We start from the raw sequence: 18,056 nt of genomic DNA, 5'->3' as shown, positions 1-18,056 counted from the left end.
ATTTGCTCTAGCATGCAAGTTTCTCACAAATTCAATTGCTTTTCATGGTTCAGTGGGATATAAGTGCATCAGAGTTAAAGAGAACACACTATGAAGCTTCAATGAGATACAACAGCATCCTTTCATCTTTATTTGTGGAGATTATCACTGGGGTTCATCTCTTTTCTTGTTAATATTTCTTGGCATCCTATACTTTGTGGAAATAATGTTCATTTGTCTGTCTCAGGAAATACATTTTTTGAAGAAAGCAGAACAAAACGCGAAAGAGTGGGTATCATTATGTACTAAGTTCAGGCATGAAGTAGCACAATCGGAGGTTCTGTTTTCAATCCCCTGGATCTTTTTTTTTTGTTTTATGCTTTTCTAGGGCTTGATTTAAGCTAATCAAATGAATGTACTTCCGTTTAGAGGGATTATATGGAAGTGTTGATTGATATGAAAAAGAAAGATGTAACCTCCTTTCCCTTCATAAAAAATGGAAACCACGACAGTATAGTACATACCGTAAGCTTTTTTGGGTTTCTTTATTTATATTTAAACCTCAATTGTAAACTTTTAAGTCTCATAATCTAACATGGGAGGCTGACTCTTTGTTGCATGATCTTTTCAAGCTTAAAAACGTCATGAAATACATCAATTCTGCTACCAAGGTATATTGTTGTTACCTGTATTTTTCTTATCCTTTTCATATGAACAAATTGTTATGCTTGTAATTCTATTTTCTTCTTATTTTTCGTTCCTATGCAGGGGGAATATTCGGAAGAGGAGCTTATAGTCAGATATTTCAGTCGGGTGATTTAAAAAATCTTATGTAGTTTTTTAATATTTTTGTTATGAGAAATCTTCGATGAATGACACTGATTTTTCATTAGGATGGACCATTATTTGTCTCGCTCATACCGGATACATATGCTGACTACCTTAAAGAGAAGATAAAAATCGCTTAAAGAGAAGATAAAAATCGCTAAGAATTTGGGCCTCATTAATGAGAGATCGGTATTGATAAAAAAACAGTTTTTGGATTAAATTTTTGATGGAAGTTTTTGTTTATTTATGGTCTTATGGTTTGTCTTTTCCTGATTTGCTATGATATCATTTCCAGAAGTTAAGAAGCCGTGGTGATTTGGCAACAACCTGGTCTCCACCAATTGATAAACTTCCCTTGAAACCATGCACTCGTTAAAGATGTGAGTTGTTGTTTCAATATTCGCACGACACAAGTAACATATACTCACCAAACTAAAACCTCTTTTGTTTAGATTTTCAGTCGTCAAGATCCTATTTAATAGAACCAACCATCCAAAGATTCTGAAACGAGGTGGGGCTTTGAGCTTCCAAATTAGTGGAAGAACCGATTTGATCCTAGGACCATTTTTCAGTGCAAAGTAGGCTGATTTCACAGAGAAAATACCCACTGATTGAGCTGTCCATATTGCATCATCCCGATCATCATTTCTTAACATCCGTCTTACGCCTTGGACTACCCCGCACATATCCGATAGTTGTTGCCGTGCAGTCCTTGATAAAACTGGTCTGAATAGATCAGACAGATCGTGCTGCAGCAAAATTTCTTCCAAAGTGACATCCTTTGACCATACAAACGTGTACAGCTCAGAATATTTTTGCTTCATTACGCCACAACCCCAATTCTCATGCCAAAACTCAATTTCTTTTCCATTACCCACAACTCTGTGTATAAATGCTTGAGAAAAAGGTAGTAGTGTTTTCAATTGATTATTGAATAAGTATGAGTGGTTGATATTGCCCCCCGGCCTTGTGTACAGCTCTTGAAAAATTGATTTCCATAGTTTCTGATGCTTTGAATCCCATTGCCAGATCCATTTGACTAATAATGCCAAGTTTAACATTTTGAGATCGAGTACGCCTAAACCTCCAAGTTCCTTAGGTGTACAAACTAAATCCCAATTGACTAGATGAATTTTCTTCTGACCTTCTTGAACACCATGCCAAAGGAACCGCTTCCTGATTTTGTCGATTTCAAAGATAACCCATGAAGGCAGTTTGAATACCGACATAAAATAAATCGGTATAGAGGACAAAACCGTATTTGTAAGTAGAACCCTGCCGGCTATCGAGAGAAATTTAGCAGCCCAACCTGACAATCTGTTTGCAATCTTTTGGATCAAAGGTAAGAAAGCCGTCTTTGGCAGTCGGCCATTTGTCAGTGGTAGACCCAAATAACAGAAGGGAAATGTGCCTGTTTTGCAACCCATGATTGTAGTTAATGTTTGAGATAGCTGTTCTGTTACTCCCGATATCAATATCTCAGATTTCATCATGTTAACATGCAGACCCGAGATTGAGGCAAATGTTAGAAGCACAACTTTTAGTAATTGGATTTGTTGAACTTCAGGTTTCACAAAAAATAACACATCATCCGCATAAAGCAAACACGGATGCATCCGTCGTATAGGTAATCTTATTGCATCTAGAACCTGAAGCCTCGATAGCCACCTTGGAAGGAAATCAATCGCCATGATAAACAAAAAAGGTGAGAGAGGATCTCCTTGACGGACACCTCTCTTGAGAATGATCTTTTTTCCGAGTAATCCATTTACTAAGACTTGAGATGATCCCTTTAGAACCAAATGTTATTATCTTCGGATGTTGTATTATCTATTCTAAAACGTTATTTGCTTCCAAAATGTGCCACCTAAGTCAGCTAGGAATATCATAGTCTTAACAACTTATTTGGTGGTTTATTGAACAGACAATAAGAGGAATTAAGCACAAAACTGGATGCCAGATGAGGAAGAAGCAATAGAATCAATTCCACTGAGAGTTTGGATGCCCGGGAAGTAGTATTGGGGATTAAAAGCATTTCGCTAGATCTTGTATTATATGTGAAATTAATGTGGACCTTCTGTTTTCCTTAGTTTCTAAACTGATGGGATCCCAAGTAATGATAGAAGGTGTGCCCATTTAGTAGCTTAGGTGCATTTTTTTAATTATTATTTTAAGTTGCAAAATCTGTTGTAACTTGCTATGGTATTTTATATAAAGTAAAAGCAGTCATGCTGTAGAATAAATATATTTGCATCTAAACTTGGAAGGTGAATATGCGCAACAGGCAGTTATTTTTTTTATTTTTATATTCTTTTAGGGTAATGTTATAATAATGCCTGTAATTTTCTTTTTGGGCATAATCGCATGTATTGAAAGAAGTGAAATTTTTTAACAACCGTCAATATTTTTTATTTCATTTTTTTTTTTGGAAAAAAGACACGACACTGAACCAGCATTAGACAAATTGCCACAATGTAATTATTTATTTTTTAACCTTTCGTGTCATTGCCTAACTGCCTATAAATCCAAACAAAAATATATTTCATTTTTTATCTTCTCTAATTTAGTATTGCTCAGGCCTTTATCTTGTGTGTGGTTCTCTAAGTGCAAATCTAATTGTGACTTTTAAGTGACTACTTTCAATTCGCATCGATTTAATGTGGCACCATGATTGATCGCTAATGGGTTAATTTACTGCTTATGCAACAAGGTCGGCAATCGATTTAGAGATGCGTGGTTTGAAGTAGGACTGGCAAAAAAGCTCGTGGCTCGTGGTCCGCTTGGTATTTGCCCGTGACTCGATCGGTAACAGCTCGTTCGTTAGTGGATCGAGTTAAAATTAGCTCGCTCGCTACATACTCGAGCCAAAATTAATGAGTTTGAGTTTGGCCTGGCTCGGCACGAGCCAGCTCGGTCGTTAACGAGCTATTTAATATACATAGTTTAATAGTTTAATCGGATCCGTTCACTTCAGATTAGAGATATTATGATTTATGAATGTTATAGCCAATGTTATGACAATTGCACTTTGGACTGTGTTTAAGTTTATTGGTAATTTTGTATGGAATATGTGTGAATTAATTATAAGCAATTAAGTTAATTTGTATGAATTTGTTTGATTTGGTATCCATAAATTTATTCTGTGAATATGTTTGTATGAATTTAGGATTTTGATATATTTGTATGCATGAATTTAGCTGTAAAGTTAATTTATAGTAGTTAATTTGCTTAATTACAATTGAATTAAGAGTATTCCTCAATAATTAGTCATATAAATATTATTTTGTTTTAGCCATAATTGATAAGATGTGTTATGAAAAATTAAGATATAGCAGGAAAAAAAATATACAAATTTATAAATATGCCAAGTTAGTAACGAGCTAGCTCGGCTCGCTCGGACAAGCCACGAGTCGGTCTTGAGCAATAGTTTTAGCTCGGGACCTGAAATTCAAACTTGCTCGCTCAGCTTGATACACCAACAAGCCGAGTTTGAGTGTGACCTAGCTCGTTGCCACCCCTAGTTTGAAGGATTGTGAGTTAACGAGTTACCACTATTTTGTTTTCCTTAAAGATATGGACGCGTGGTCTGAAGGATTATGCCAAACATCCTATAAGAACATAATAAATAGTACTTGTTTTTTCTTTGTTTCATCATGTTAGGTTCCACTTGCTATCAGAATTTGACCAAGGCAAGCGCAGTTGTTGACATCGCATGGCAGGGCACAATGAGTGACACCGAAAGCTTCCTTCTGGGCCATTCTCTCGTACAAGACCATTCTCGCCATTCTTCCATGGTTAGAATCTCTTTTTAGCTTTTTTTTTTTTTTTTTCTGAATTCTTTGACATATAGATTTTAGACACAAATATCATTTCCATATCTTGAGTTTGGATCATTCTGACATGATGTTTTGTTATTTTTGTGTAGAACAGATCATAGATTCAAATTGGATGTTTTCTTGTGTCTAAAATTTCAGGAAGTCATGATTTACACCCACAATTAATTTCAACTCACTGTATTGCCTAGAGCTATGCCAAATTTATGGTTTTCTCAAATCAGTTTTGGTTGTACCAGATTTTATTTTATGACAAACAATTTTGTATAATTTGTACAAGACAAACTATAACTCCAAATTGAGTGTTCTTAGTACTGAAATTCTCAGGATATTAAGATCTTTCACCATGATTTATTTCACATTTTTACGAATTTTCTAAGTTAAATTTGGGGTTTTTGTATAGAGAAGATTTGCAGCAGCAGCACTATTGTACCTGTTTTTTGCATTTTCAGAAGCTAAACTTTGAGAATTCATTATAAATCATAGAAAATTTCAAAAATGAAAAAGTTTGTTTATGTTATAAGACAGTAACCGTCTTGTATTATTTTTTGAAATGTTGTACCAGTAATTACAAATTTTCATTTGACTTTTGTAAGAATTGTCTACTTTCAAGTTGAAGATATCAATATCATAATTTGTTTAATTTATTAATTTATTTTACGTGGATAGGTGGATGTTACAATCTTGCCAGAATATAATTCTTGTATTGAAGTGATATTGAGGTGTCTGGTTGTAGAAGGCGACAACATAGGCTTTCATGAAGCAAATGATGGAGGCCTCTTAGCCACTGTTATAGTGTTATGGCTGATGGTTTCGAAGGTTATATAGTCTTTATTATTTCCTTTTTAGCCTTTGTGGAGATTTTTCCAGTCAAGGCCATATGTACTTCCATATAAAACATATGGCTCCTTAATTTCTCCCCTCTTTTAAATAAAAAGTTTAGGAAACAACTGTTGATCCTTTACTCTATCCCTTTACATATGAAGGAAAAATGAATGGGGTCAGTTTTAGTTAATTTTTGAAGAAAAAGTATTGATATTGATAAATTATGTAGTCACAAGTATTTTTTCCTCTTATTTGACAATTTATGAAATCTTAAATAATGCAGGTGGGCTGAATCAGTTTCAATTTGGAGTTACTATGGAGATCTCGAGAATTGATGCTCGGTATACTGACAATTACTGCTTGGCGAGACCCCCTGCTACATATGTTGTAAGAGGACTTTTCCGGCGCTGTTGCATACCAGAAACTATTCTTTGTTGTATGCAAGTGAGATTCAGATTGAGATGGTACCATTGGTTAAGCTAGGGACTCCAAATATCAAACCTTGTAAATCAGATCACACAATTAAAATATCAACCATCAATGCATATCTTGCAATCCATTGACAATGAATTAACTTTACAATATTGACAATTATCAGATTGCCTTTTCTAACCACATAATTATAATATCAACCATTAAATGCCTTTTCTAACATTTTCCTATTTTGTGTTTTTGTTTTGTAACAGGTGTTTACACAAGAGTCATTTAAAGAAAGATCTTATGTATTGCTTGCATTTGTCAAAATGTTTTTTTTTTTATCAAAATTAAATAGATTGGCTAAGTTCAAAGAGCAAAAATTATGTTTTCAATTAAATGTTTCATTTTAAATATCTTAATTAAATACTGCTTGCTGATGTCATTCTAAACTTGTCACACCCCAAACCAGGAATTTTGGATTAAGGTGTGATCAACCTCGCCTCGTGTTTAATTAGTCATTAAGCACGCAAGGCTAATCATCAATAATAAATCAAACAGCAGCGGAAGCAAAATAATATAAATATCAAGCATCAGTCATATAGCAAATAAATAAACATACACATACATAACATATAATTCGATCCATCTCGGATCCAAATCACACCATCTATAGAAGGGGATACATGATCTATCGAGCCCGTATATATATAACACAGAAAATACGGGACTCGTAAACCTAATCAAAAGCATAATCCTAACTAGGTCAAGTGGTGTGGCCCTCGGGGACAGCTCCTGACATCTTCTGCTGCGGACCGCCAGAACCTGTACCTAAAACCCACGAAACAACTTGTGGGTGAGCGACGAATCGCCCAGTATGTGACCCAGAATTATCCCCTCAAGGATCCTCTACGGTCAAAGCACTTTTATTTATAAAATGAATACAATTAAAATATGCACATGTGTGAACCTATATTAATAACTAATAGAATTTATAATATTTTTGAATGATGTCATGATGCGATTATTCTATTATGCCAACATGCGAAATAAACCCAAAATAAAATCAAGGTGTAATATCGGATATAAATCAAGTCGGAATCCAGTACTCCTTGCACTGTGTGCCCAAATACAATAATAATAATAATAATATGGATAAAGTAATCACCCCGTGCCGTGCCAATAGGATCAAAAAGATCCAAACAATATAATCCAAGGACTGTGATCAGAGTGCAATGATACACGTTGCCTAGTGACATCGAGCATTGCTCCACAAGATAATAGCACACTAGCCGATGGTTATATCAAATCCAATGTGTCATCTCACCTAACGATTCATCACCCAAACATATCCAATAGGAGAAATCATACAATGCAAGTCGTAAAAAGTTAATCTCTTCCCTCATGAGCAGGAGAGAACTCTACCGTCCGGCCAGACCAATAGGATCAGGGGCTCGTCGACCCCGTGCATCAAGGCTCGTCGACCCCGTGCATCAAGGCTCGTCGACCTTATGCACTTGCACATCATTCCTCAAGGCCTGCATTGGACTTGGGAACTTCCGTTCTAGGCAAAGTAGCTCCTAATGTAGGGAAGGAATAAATTCCCGAATCGTATCGTGCCACAGAACTCGAGATCGGAACTGCTCACGTCAAATAGTAAAATGATCGAAAATGATATATAATCAAGTTTATACATATAATATAAATCCTAAAGCCATCCAAGGATCAAGTAACCCTCAGCTCAGTGGCTGTCGGGCCGTCCCATGCCAAGTGACACCAAGACGGAACGAAGTCACTCGGCTCTGCTCAGCTCTCACCAATGCATGCGTATGCACGTAATATAATAATAATATATTGTCTCCACGAGAAGAAGACAAACTAGTATCCTAATATTCTAATAATATAAATATAGTATTATTTAATTACTCTACTCCTACAATACAGTAAATTCAGGTTTTTTTCGGGGCTTATGCAATTCTACCTATAGTGCAGAAAATGATAAACATGCTCTACAGTTTTAATGCAACTACTTAAAAATAAAGTGCGGATGTCAGGTCAGATGGATCGACTGGTAAGAGTACGCCCACGAAAAAGATAATTCAGATATCCCACACCTGAGGGGGCTGGAGTCTCTGTCGCTAAAAATCAACGTGCTCCACGTATGCTCCGATCTGCGGGTCAGTCGGATCGGCCCACGGGTCGGACTCGTACGGAGTTGACTGATCTGTGATCACGTGATTTAAACTAATTAAAATCTATGCTAATTTATTATAACTCTCGTCCCAGTTAATGTGCAATTCAATTTCTCGATTAGTTCGATTTTATAAAATTACCGATTCAGTCAGTCTGACCGATCCGGTTAGGCATATATTAATTATTTAATTTCATGTCATCGAGCTTAGCGTTAATCTTAATTTCTTTATAAGTTCGTTAGATATTGATCATTCACTTTGATCTAATTTAATCTAATTTAATCCTAAATTAATTTATATATTTAATAATTTAATTTGAAGATATATTGCTTGTAGAAATTCAAATGTCGAATTATTCGTAAATAAAAATAATTGTTCGAGAGCTATGGTAAATTAGCGGGTTTTACTTAACTAATATATTCTAATTGCCTATCTACTTTGATTTATTTTAAACGGACTACAATTAATTTTAATTGATCAAAATTCGATTTTGAAAGTAAATTTATAATCAAAAATCTCTAATGCGAATATTTTAATAAAAATATATTGATTGCATGGTCATTGCAATTTTTATAATCCGTTTTAATATAGTTTAGTTATTTTATATTCTAGGTGTATAATTCTTTTATAAAATTTTTAAAAACAAAACCTTTAATTATTGTACGCGTTTTCTAATTAATTTATTCCTAAGTCGCGCAATTCGTTCTTTTTATAACTAAATTAATTTCTACATTTAATTAGTCGTTTCGAATCTATGTCCAATAAATACTTTTCGTTGCTAAATAAATTGGTCCTTTAATAATTAACAACGAATTTTTGTACAAGTTTGAAAAATGTTTAAAAGAGTTATTTTAACTTTAAAAACTTTTTATAAAACTTTTATTTTAGTTTAATGTGTTGGGTGTTTTAATTTGGTTTGTTTCGGGATCATACAGTTGTCCAATCGGGTTATTTTAGTATCTGCTCAAATTATGTTATGAGTCATCATCGAGGCATCAGACCCTGGACGGTATAATCATTTCCCAAACTAGTTCAAGTTTACGTAAGCATCCGATTTTAATTCGATTCCTTATAAAACTCAAACTTTAAAAGCCGCGTCTTAGGTCCGATAATTACGCTTCTTGGAAAAATTCCAAATACCATAATTATAATTAAAGCCAACTCAATCTATCTCTTTTTATTTTACGTTTTCTGCATAGGCCCAAAAGAAAGGCCCAGTTCCATCCCTCTTTATAATTTCTTATATTTTACAAGGGCCTTAAGCCCAATCTCAACATTTCAGCCGAACCAAACAAGAAAAAGGCCAAGCCCATATACAATAATATTGCACCTTGACCCCTCGTATTTATAAAATTCCCAAGGGTGTGCATTTTGCACAAGCAACCCTCAATTTATTTTATTTATGATTTGGTCCCTGTCAAGTCAAGTCTGGTACACAAATAAATTCAACACAGTACCAGTGGTATCACTGAACCAGTACCGATTGATACCAGCATCACATGTACATCAACAAGCACAACCAGCAAAACAGAACAACCCATGCCAAACATCAATAGAACCAGCACAACAGAACAGACCAGGTCAGCATCACAGAACCAGCAAAACAGAATAGACCAGGCCAGCATCAACAGAACCAGCAAAACAGAACCAAGCCCCAGATCAGAATCAGATTAGGCATGCCAGAAATCAACACATGGCTCAAGCCTCAATTCAGCACCATTTGCCGGGAAAATCAACAACCCGAGCAACAGTGTATTTATCTAAAAATTCCCAACAAAATCCGACTAATTGAATAAGAGGCATTGATAATTTACCCGATTAGAGCTAGCCCGGTATGGAGAGACTAAAAAGGGAAGGGGGAATCGACACCAGCGCAACAGCAACCAGCACCAGTACAGTACAGCACCATAACAGCACTAGTCAACAGGCGTACCAGAACGGCGTGCCAGAACAAACCAGAATGACAGAAAGAGGGAAAAGAGCAAGAACAGAGAGAAACAAGCAAAAGCCTCAACGCATGAGAGAGAACCAGAAAAACCAAAGAAAGAGGTAGAGAGGGTTTATATACTCGGAAAAATGAGAGACCACACGCAATAGACAGTACGACCAGCTGACAATGGAAAAGTAGCGACGACTCTCGCCGTTTCGCAATAAATTCGCCTCAAAGGGGCGTGGGCGCTCTGACATCGGACGGGACAACGCGAGAGGGAGCGGGAAAACGATCCAAGTTCCTTCTCCTTGAAGGAAAGTAAAGAAAAGAGGGCACGGGGGTGGGGTCGTGAAACCAATGGAAGAACGGGAGGTGGGGCTAGGTTTGGCAGGGAGAGAAGAGAGAGAGAGGCATCACCTCTATCTTGCGCGGACAGGAGAGGAAGGAAAGAGGGAAAGAAAAGGGGGCTGTGGGGTCCCCTGTCGGTGAAACACGGAGGAAAGGAAAAAGGAGAGAAACGGAGGCAGGAGTGATATGTGCATGGATCCGAAATTTTCATTCAATTTGATTAAATCTTAGTTTCAATTGGATTCAAAAACAAGGCATGAGATTAAGTCAAGATTCGTGCTAGATTTAATCCAAAGGTCCAAACGAATTCAGAATTTCAATATGAATTTATTTAATTCAACATCAAAGGTTTAGATAACTTCAAAAGCCGTGCTATGAGGAGATCCAAGGGTTACAACAATCGAACAATAAAATGGGGTTTCTAATGAATATGATTGGATATAACAATTGGATTCTAACAAAAATTGGTTTGGAAAAATTCGTTATAATATTCATTTATGCATATAAAAATCTAATTTGGCTATATAATTTATTATGAACGAGATTTGTAGCTTTTAAAATTTTGTTTGCGTGAAAATTCATATCCTTGCACATTTAATTAAATCCTGATTGATTTATCTATTTACACAAATCTTATTGTTTATTTTCAAAGTTTCATAATTTATATATATAATATCTCAAGATTTCTAGTTTATATTTTAATTTGATAATAAATAATTTCTAAATGACCGTTGGTTTAATAAAATAGAATAAAATAAATTATTTGAGTAAAACTTTTAGATTAGTATAATTAATCATGTTTTAAATTTATGGGATATAACAAAACTTTTCCAACGGTAGCTTCATGTAATATTAAGTATAACTATAAAATAATATTAACTGGATCAATAAAACAATTCCATGCGCTGGCTCAGTATTTTCGTGAGCCTTTATTATAAAATTACTAGTATCGTGCCCGTGCGTTGCAACTTGCAACGGAGTTATGTTATAGGATTGAACTTTAAAATTTAACATATAGATAAATAATAAATAGTAATAGAAGATAGCATACACAATTTTTCTTTTTTTTTTCAGGATTGTTTGCAACATAAATAATCCATGTATACTAAATTCGAAGAAGGAACAAATAATTATTTTTTCCTTCAACACTGATGGTGAAAAACATATTCTTATTTATTTATACCAAACAATTTTGGTTATTAAAACTAACTTAATAAAGATAAACATAAATTGTTGTCGAAATAAGATGAGTGAAACTATAGTAAATTCTATCATTTTCTCCAGATTATTTTATTGCATTTCAAGATTTTTAATCAAGAGATTTTGAAGGTTGGAACCACAATTGGCCAGTATTGTTCTGGTAATCTGGTTAACGGAGCGACACAAACAGCCGTTAAATATTCATTCACTGACAATAGGCCCCAGACAATTAAAAAGGACGTTGTTAAATACTCGTCAAGTCAAATGAAGAATAAAGCGGGGCTGAAAGATTTACCTGGTGCTGAGGTGGCAAATTCCCTTGAGAATCTCATCGGCCTATATAAAGCAAATTTGATTCGCCAAATGGTGAAATGGATTACGTAATTTCATTCTAAATTGAGATAAATTGTCAAATAGGGTAGCAACAGCTATAAATTCCTTCCATTTCAAAAAAATCATTCGATTGTTACTTGTTATTTTTCATCTCTGATTGTGTCTTAATTAAGATCGTCACAGAAAGAGAGATAGAGGGAGACAGGTAAGATACTAGTAGTAGTAGAGAGGATTTAATGGCGACGAACCTTCAACTTCCGATTAAGAGGGCATGTGAGGAGATCGGCTCGAACTCGGGCTCGGGCTTGGAGGCGTCGAAGAAAGCAAAAGCGGACACTCAAAGTCCTGAGTACTCGTCTTTTCTTACGTTCGACGCATTCTTCGATCGTTATGGTGATAGCTTGGAAGATCCCTGGAAATCATGGACGGAAAGCCTGGAAAAATTGAACGAGGAATGCAAAATCGAAGAAATTAAGCTTTATCTTGTGAGTCACTTTCTCTTTCTCTCTTCCTTATCAATTCTCAGTCAGTCACCAGATAGATAAATATTTTGCTTTATTGATTTTTTAGATTTCTGAAGGGCGAGAGGATGCTGCAAAAAAATTCAATCTTTCGAAGATGATCTTGCCTGTAGTATAGAATCTAATCCTGAGTTCAGAAACAAGGGATGGATCCTGCGCACAGATCCGGGTCCTTATGACAACTACCAGCGCCTATATGTTGGAGATGTTTTTGTAATTACACTTTCTCAACTCCTTTGGTTCATGTGGTTACCGCATTTAGTGGCCTATTTTGTTTGTTTTAGTATAGTGGGTTCAAAATTCATCCATTACTCCCTAGAATTGATTGGTATTGGTAGGCCCTTTGTGAACGAACCAACCATGACCTACAAATTCCAAACATTTCAATGGTCATCATACGTAATCCAAACTTTAATTCTCCCATTGAGTATATATATGTGTGTGTGTCTTAAACAACTAGGAGTCTTGCTTGTTGTGCCGACCCTAATACTCTTCTTTTAAGGTCCTTACTTGCTTTAGAATATAGTATAGAAGATCTTATTCAAACGTTGATCGAGACTCCGCTTTATGTTTTAACCAAACGTCTCTCCATCAAAACTTACTCTTCCCTTAAAAAGTACAGAACAAAACTGAAATGGAATAGAAAACTCCATTTTGATCGAAACAGAATTTTGAAAATCGCGCTATAATATAACAAGTAAAGTAATTGTAGGAGAACAAAAAATAGCTCCATATGTATAAGGGATATATATTAGCAATAATTCCCGTCTTTTCCTGTTCACCTTTTTTCAGTATGGCAATGACGACATCACAGGTCATTATTCCATTTTTTACCCGACATATAGTGCCGACCTTGCTTTCCAGGATCTTTTCAAGGAGCTACAATCCTCATTTAAGGTAAATGCTTCTACTTTAGCAAATCTTTTGAAAAATTGTTGGGAAAAAGAAGGAAACACAAATCAATCATGAATTGCTTGCAAATCTACAAACTCTGCTTTTCGAGTTTATATTATGTACCATGTCAATTTTCTTTTGGGCGTTGATTTTACCAATCAATTTATTTTTTGCAAATCAAATGTTGAATCAATCTGAATTTGCTACGAGTTGTTCTTCCAAACGGGGAAAAGAAACAAACTCTCACCTCTTTCTGATTGCTCGTTTGCATAAAAGGTTGGCTTTGACTTGCTATGTTTTTTTTTTTGCCCTGATTTCATTTGCTCTAGCATGCAAGCTTCTCACAAATTCAATTGGTTTTCATGGTTCAGTGGGATATAAGTGCGTCAGAGTTAAAGAGAAAACACGATGAAGCTTCAGTGAAATACAACGGCATCCTTTCACCTTTCTTTGTGGATACTATCACTGAGGTTCATCTCTTTTCTTGTTAATATTTCTTGGCATCCTATACTTTGTGGAAATAATGTTCATTTGTCTGTCTCAGGAAATACTTTTGTTGAAGAAAGCAGAACAAAATGCGAAAGAGTGGGTATCATTATGTACTAAGTTCAGGCATGAAGTAGCACGATCGGAGGTTCTGTTTTCAATCCCCTGGATCTTTTTTTTTTGTTTTTTTTGTTTTATGCTTTTCTAGGGCTTGATTTAAGCTAATCAAATGAATGTACGTCTGTTTAGAGTGATTATATGGAAGTGTTGATTGACATTAAAAAGAAAGCTGTAGCCTCTTCCTCTCCCTACATAAAAAATGGAGACAACGACCGTATATTACATAGTGTGAGCTTTTTTGGGTTTCTTTATTTATATTTAAACCTTAATTGTAAACTTTTTAAGTAGGGCTGCTAATGATTAAGGTTCGGCTCAAACTCGGCTCAGCTCAATGAGAGAAGCAAAATGATTCGGCTCTAACTCGGCTCGGTTCGGTTTATGTAAGCACTTGGCTCGACTCAGCTCGGCTCGTAAGCTCGCGAGCCGGCTCATATTACATGTTGAAAAAATGATAATTTAACTATTTTAAAGAAATGATCGAAGTGGGATAGAGATATTCTTTTGAATTTAAATTACATGTTGAAAAACTTTGATTATTTTTTAAAGAAATGATATAAAGAAATTTGAAAAAAAGATAATTTCTTTAAAATAATTTCAAAATGCCGGCTCATATTACATGTTGAAAATTTTGAAACTTGAAAAATGAAAAATTTCAAATTTGAAAAAAATTAAAATCTGAAAAATTTAAAATCTGAAAAAATTTGAAATCTGAAAAAATTTGAAAAAAGTTAAATTTGAAAAAAAGTTCAAATTTCAAATTTTTTTCAGATTTCAAATTTTTCCTTTTTCAAAGTTTTTCAACATGTAATATAAGCCGGCATTTTGAAATTATTTTAAAGAAATGATCTTTTTGTCAAATTTATTTTGATAATTTCTTTAAAAAATAATCAAAGTTTTTCAACATGTAATTTAAAGTCACAAGAATATCTCCGGCCATTTTTATTAATACCCAAAAAAAAAAATATTTTTACCAAAATAACCTGAAAATTGGTTTTTTTTTAAAATCTAACCAGACCGCCAGGATCACTGGCGGTCCACTTCCATACCAGACCGCCAGGGATCTGGGCAGTCCACTATGGACCAGACCGCCAGTGATCCTGGCGGTCCACTATGCTGCATATAATCCCTCTCTCCAGCACACAGTATCATATTAAACCACAGAGAAGAAATATTTTGGCGATTTTGGCGATTTTAGGCGATTTAGAGGCGATTGCTACAGGTATTTTATTTTTTATTATATTATTTTCTGTTTAATTTTTAGAGCCGAGGATCACTATGTCGCTGACATGTATCGTACCGATTACCTTGCTTCTACTTGGGGTGGATCTTTCCATTCTTATCCCAACCAGCATGAGTGGCCTGCGTATGTCGGTGATAGAACCTTCAGAAGGATGGATAAGGAAGGGGAGGAGGAGACACAAACGTGCTGTAATGACCATGGACGAGATGGGTGGTAGGAGGCCATCGGGAAATCAGGCTCGCCGTTCCGTTTCTAACAGGCGCAGGGCAGGTATGTAGCATTTTTCGAAATTAATTTATGATTTTATTATATTAATAACTGAATTATGTTGTTATGTTCAGATGCTATAAACAAACACAATGAAAGAGAAAATGCGAGAGTTGTTGCTGAAGCAACTGGTAGAACACAACCACCTCCTGCGACCCAATCATCTAGTAGCCAAGGGTCTACAAGTACTGCTGCACCTGCAGCTGGCACCAGAAAATCTTCTCGTCTATTGGGTTTATTCCGACGTTGTGAAAGATGAACTTATTATTTTGCGTGGGTGAACTTATTTTGTTTGGTTTGAACTAACTTATGAATATTGGTGAACTTCAGTTGTATCATTGAACTTTAATTGTATTCGCGAACTTTACTTGTTAGACTATGTTAGACTACTTTAGAACTACAGTTATATTATCTAGCATATTCAATAATTAATTCAAAGATAAATGATAAATTGTCTGACAAGATGATAAAATACATTAAGAAACATCTCACAACGGAAAAACTAAATTGACGAATTTAAAATCCTATTTCTTAGCCGTCGGCTTCTTACCAACTGACTTCGTAGCAGCCGGATTCTTAACAGCAGTATTCTTAGCCGCCGGCTTCTGATTGGTGACACCCGACGATGTGCTCGCCGAATTTTTTTTCAGACCATATCCATATGGATTTTCAACAAAGTCATCGTCTGAAAGGGGTGGATTTTCAATGGGACATTTGACACCAACTCTTTTCAAAAGAAGTACTGCATTACAGTGACATTTGGCAGCATGAGTACCTCTTTCGCTATTGTCCATCCTATTCAACAGAACCACAAACATAGACTAATTGTACAGTAAACATAGACTAATTATAAAATAATTACAAAGGAATGAAAAAAAAATTACCTGTAGATTTAGTAGTGGAGGAGAAAATCGTCCGAAATCGCCCAAACAATCGCCCAAAAAAATTACCCGACGATGTGATCGCTGTTTTTTTTTTTTTTGGGTCTAGGCTGGTTCGCTAAACAGAGAAGAAAGGGAAAGGGGGCGGGGCAGATTCGGATCCGCTGCATTAATCCCCACTGGACCGCCAGGGATCCAGGCGGTCTGGTCCCTACTGGACCGCCCAGGGTCCTGGCGGTCTGGTATGGAACTGGACCGCTAGTAATCCTGGCGGTCTGGTTAGATTTAAAAAAAAAAAAATTTCAGGTTATTTTGGTAAAAATGTTTTATTTTTGGGGTATTAATAAAAATGGCCGGAATATCTCTATCCCACTTCAATCATTTATTTAAAATAATTAAATGATCATTTTTTTAACATGTAATATGAGCCGGCTCACGAGCCGACTCGAGAGCTCGCGAGTCGAGCCGAGCCGAGCCGAGCTTTTTTCTTTCAAAAGTGAGCTGAGTCGAGTTAGGACATTTTTTAGTTTCGAGTCCGATTCGTTATGAAATATTGAGCCGCTCAACTCATTGATTCGCGAGCCGGCTCGACTCATTAGCAGCCCTATTTTTAAGTCTCAAAATCTAACATGGGAGGCTGACTCTTTGTTGCATGATCTTTTCAAGCTTAAAAATGTCATGAAATACATCAATTCTGCTACCAAGGTATATTGTTTGTTACCTGTATTTTTCTTATCCTTTTCATATGAACAAATTGTTCTGCTTGTAATTCTATTTTCTTTTTATTTTTTGTTCCTATGCAGGGGGGAATATTCGGAAGAGGACCTTATAGCCAGATATTTCAGTCAGGTGATTTAAAAAATCTTATCTAGTTTTTTAATAATTTTTGCTTTGAGAAATCTTCGATGAATGACACTGATTTTTCATTAGGATGGACCATTGGTCTCGCTCATACCGGATACATATGCTGACTACCTTGAAGAGAAGATAAAAATTGCTAAGAAATTGGGTCTCATTAATGAGAGATCGGTATTGATAAAAAACAGTTTTTGGATTAAATTTTTGATGGAAGTTTTCGTTTATTTATGGTCTTATTATTTGTCTTTTCCTGATTTGATCTTCATTTTATTGTGCAGTAGGCAACAACAGCTGTCCGAGATTTCAGAATCATGCTAAGACTGCCTTTAAAAAATCTCTTTGTTTGACTTGGTAACAGTTTTTTTTTTTTTTTTTTTTGAGGGATAGATTTAATTTTCTTGTAGCTGTCTTTGTTTTAAGAAAATGAATGTTGCTGCTTTTCTTTTTGGGGCGTCTGGGGTAGGATACCAGGAGCTTATTAATTTCTGTGGTTGGTACCGCTTCCAAGAGGCTGTTGGATGGATGCGTGCTGTACAGGTGTTTCTTTAGCTCATTATTTTGAACTGAATTCATTATGGATCTTGTTTCAATGACTTAAATAGATACACTCTTATTATCATTTCACTTTGTAAGCATATGTTATTATCTTCGGATGTTGTATTGTCTGTGAAATGTGGACCTTCTGTTTTCCTTAGTTTCTAAACTGATGGGATGCCAAGTAATGATAGAAGATGTGCCCATATAGTAGCTTAGTTGCATTTTTTTTAATTATTATTTTAGGTTGCAAAATCTGTTCTAACTTGCTATGGTATTTTATATAAAGTAAAAGCAGTCATGCTGTAGAATAAATATATTTGCATCTAGACTTGGAAGGTGAATATGCACAACAGGCAGTTAATTTTCTGAT

The 18,056-nt window shown here is 35.4% G+C and overlaps 1 protein-coding gene and 2 long non-coding RNA genes across 4 annotated transcripts; 2 read left to right on the top strand and 1 right to left on the bottom strand.

Annotated features, from left to right (window-relative positions):
* The first annotated feature begins 11 nt into the window (after positions 1–11).
* Positions 12–17,852, top strand: LOC144556581 (uncharacterized). The gene is made up of 7 exons (XM_078304969.1): positions 12–152; positions 227–316; positions 409–504; positions 612–650; positions 748–792; positions 17,222–17,320; positions 17,431–17,852. Exons 1-7 carry the CDS (start codon positions 45–47, stop codon positions 17,494–17,496), a joined length of 543 nt encoding a protein of 180 aa, XP_078161095.1. The 5' UTR covers positions 12–44; the 3' UTR covers positions 17,497–17,852.
* LOC144546261 (uncharacterized) lies at positions 6,467–10,261 on the bottom strand. Its single transcript, XR_013508734.1, has 3 exons — positions 9,886–10,261; positions 7,994–8,103; positions 6,467–6,710 (listed from the first exon to the last, which is right to left on the bottom strand). It is a non-coding gene; the product is annotated as an uncharacterized LOC144546261 (long non-coding RNA).
* On the top strand, positions 12,042–17,008 carry LOC144565854 (uncharacterized). 2 transcript variants are annotated; one of them, XR_013515018.1, is made up of 7 exons: positions 12,042–12,367; positions 12,453–12,616; positions 13,196–13,300; positions 13,669–13,767; positions 13,842–13,931; positions 14,033–14,131; positions 16,958–17,008. It is a non-coding gene; the product is annotated as an uncharacterized LOC144565854 (long non-coding RNA). The 2 variants fall into 2 exon arrangements; XR_013515007.1 differs by having other exon boundaries at positions 13,842–14,131.
* Positions 17,853–18,056: the final 204 nt, after the last annotated feature.

The sequence above is a fragment of the Carex rostrata genome, chromosome 1, assembly GCF_964058835.1.
Source record: "Carex rostrata chromosome 1, lpCarRost1.2, whole genome shotgun sequence".
Classification (NCBI taxonomy): domain Eukaryota; kingdom Viridiplantae; phylum Streptophyta; class Magnoliopsida; order Poales; family Cyperaceae; genus Carex; species Carex rostrata.
This window is presented reverse-complemented; position numbering and strand designations above follow the sequence as displayed.

Coding starts and splice junctions, on each gene's coding strand:
- LOC144556581 (XM_078304969.1), top strand. CDS start 45: ATGGTTCAGTGGGATATAAGTGCATCAGAGTTAAAGAGAACACACTAT. Junction 793..17,221: donor TAGTCAGATATTTCAGTCGG/GTGATTTAAAAA, acceptor ATTTTTCATTAG/GATGGACCATTGGTCTCGCT. Junction 17,321..17,430: donor GTCTCATTAATGAGAGATCG/GTATTGATAAAA, acceptor ATTGTGCAGTAG/GCAACAACAGCTGTCCGAGA.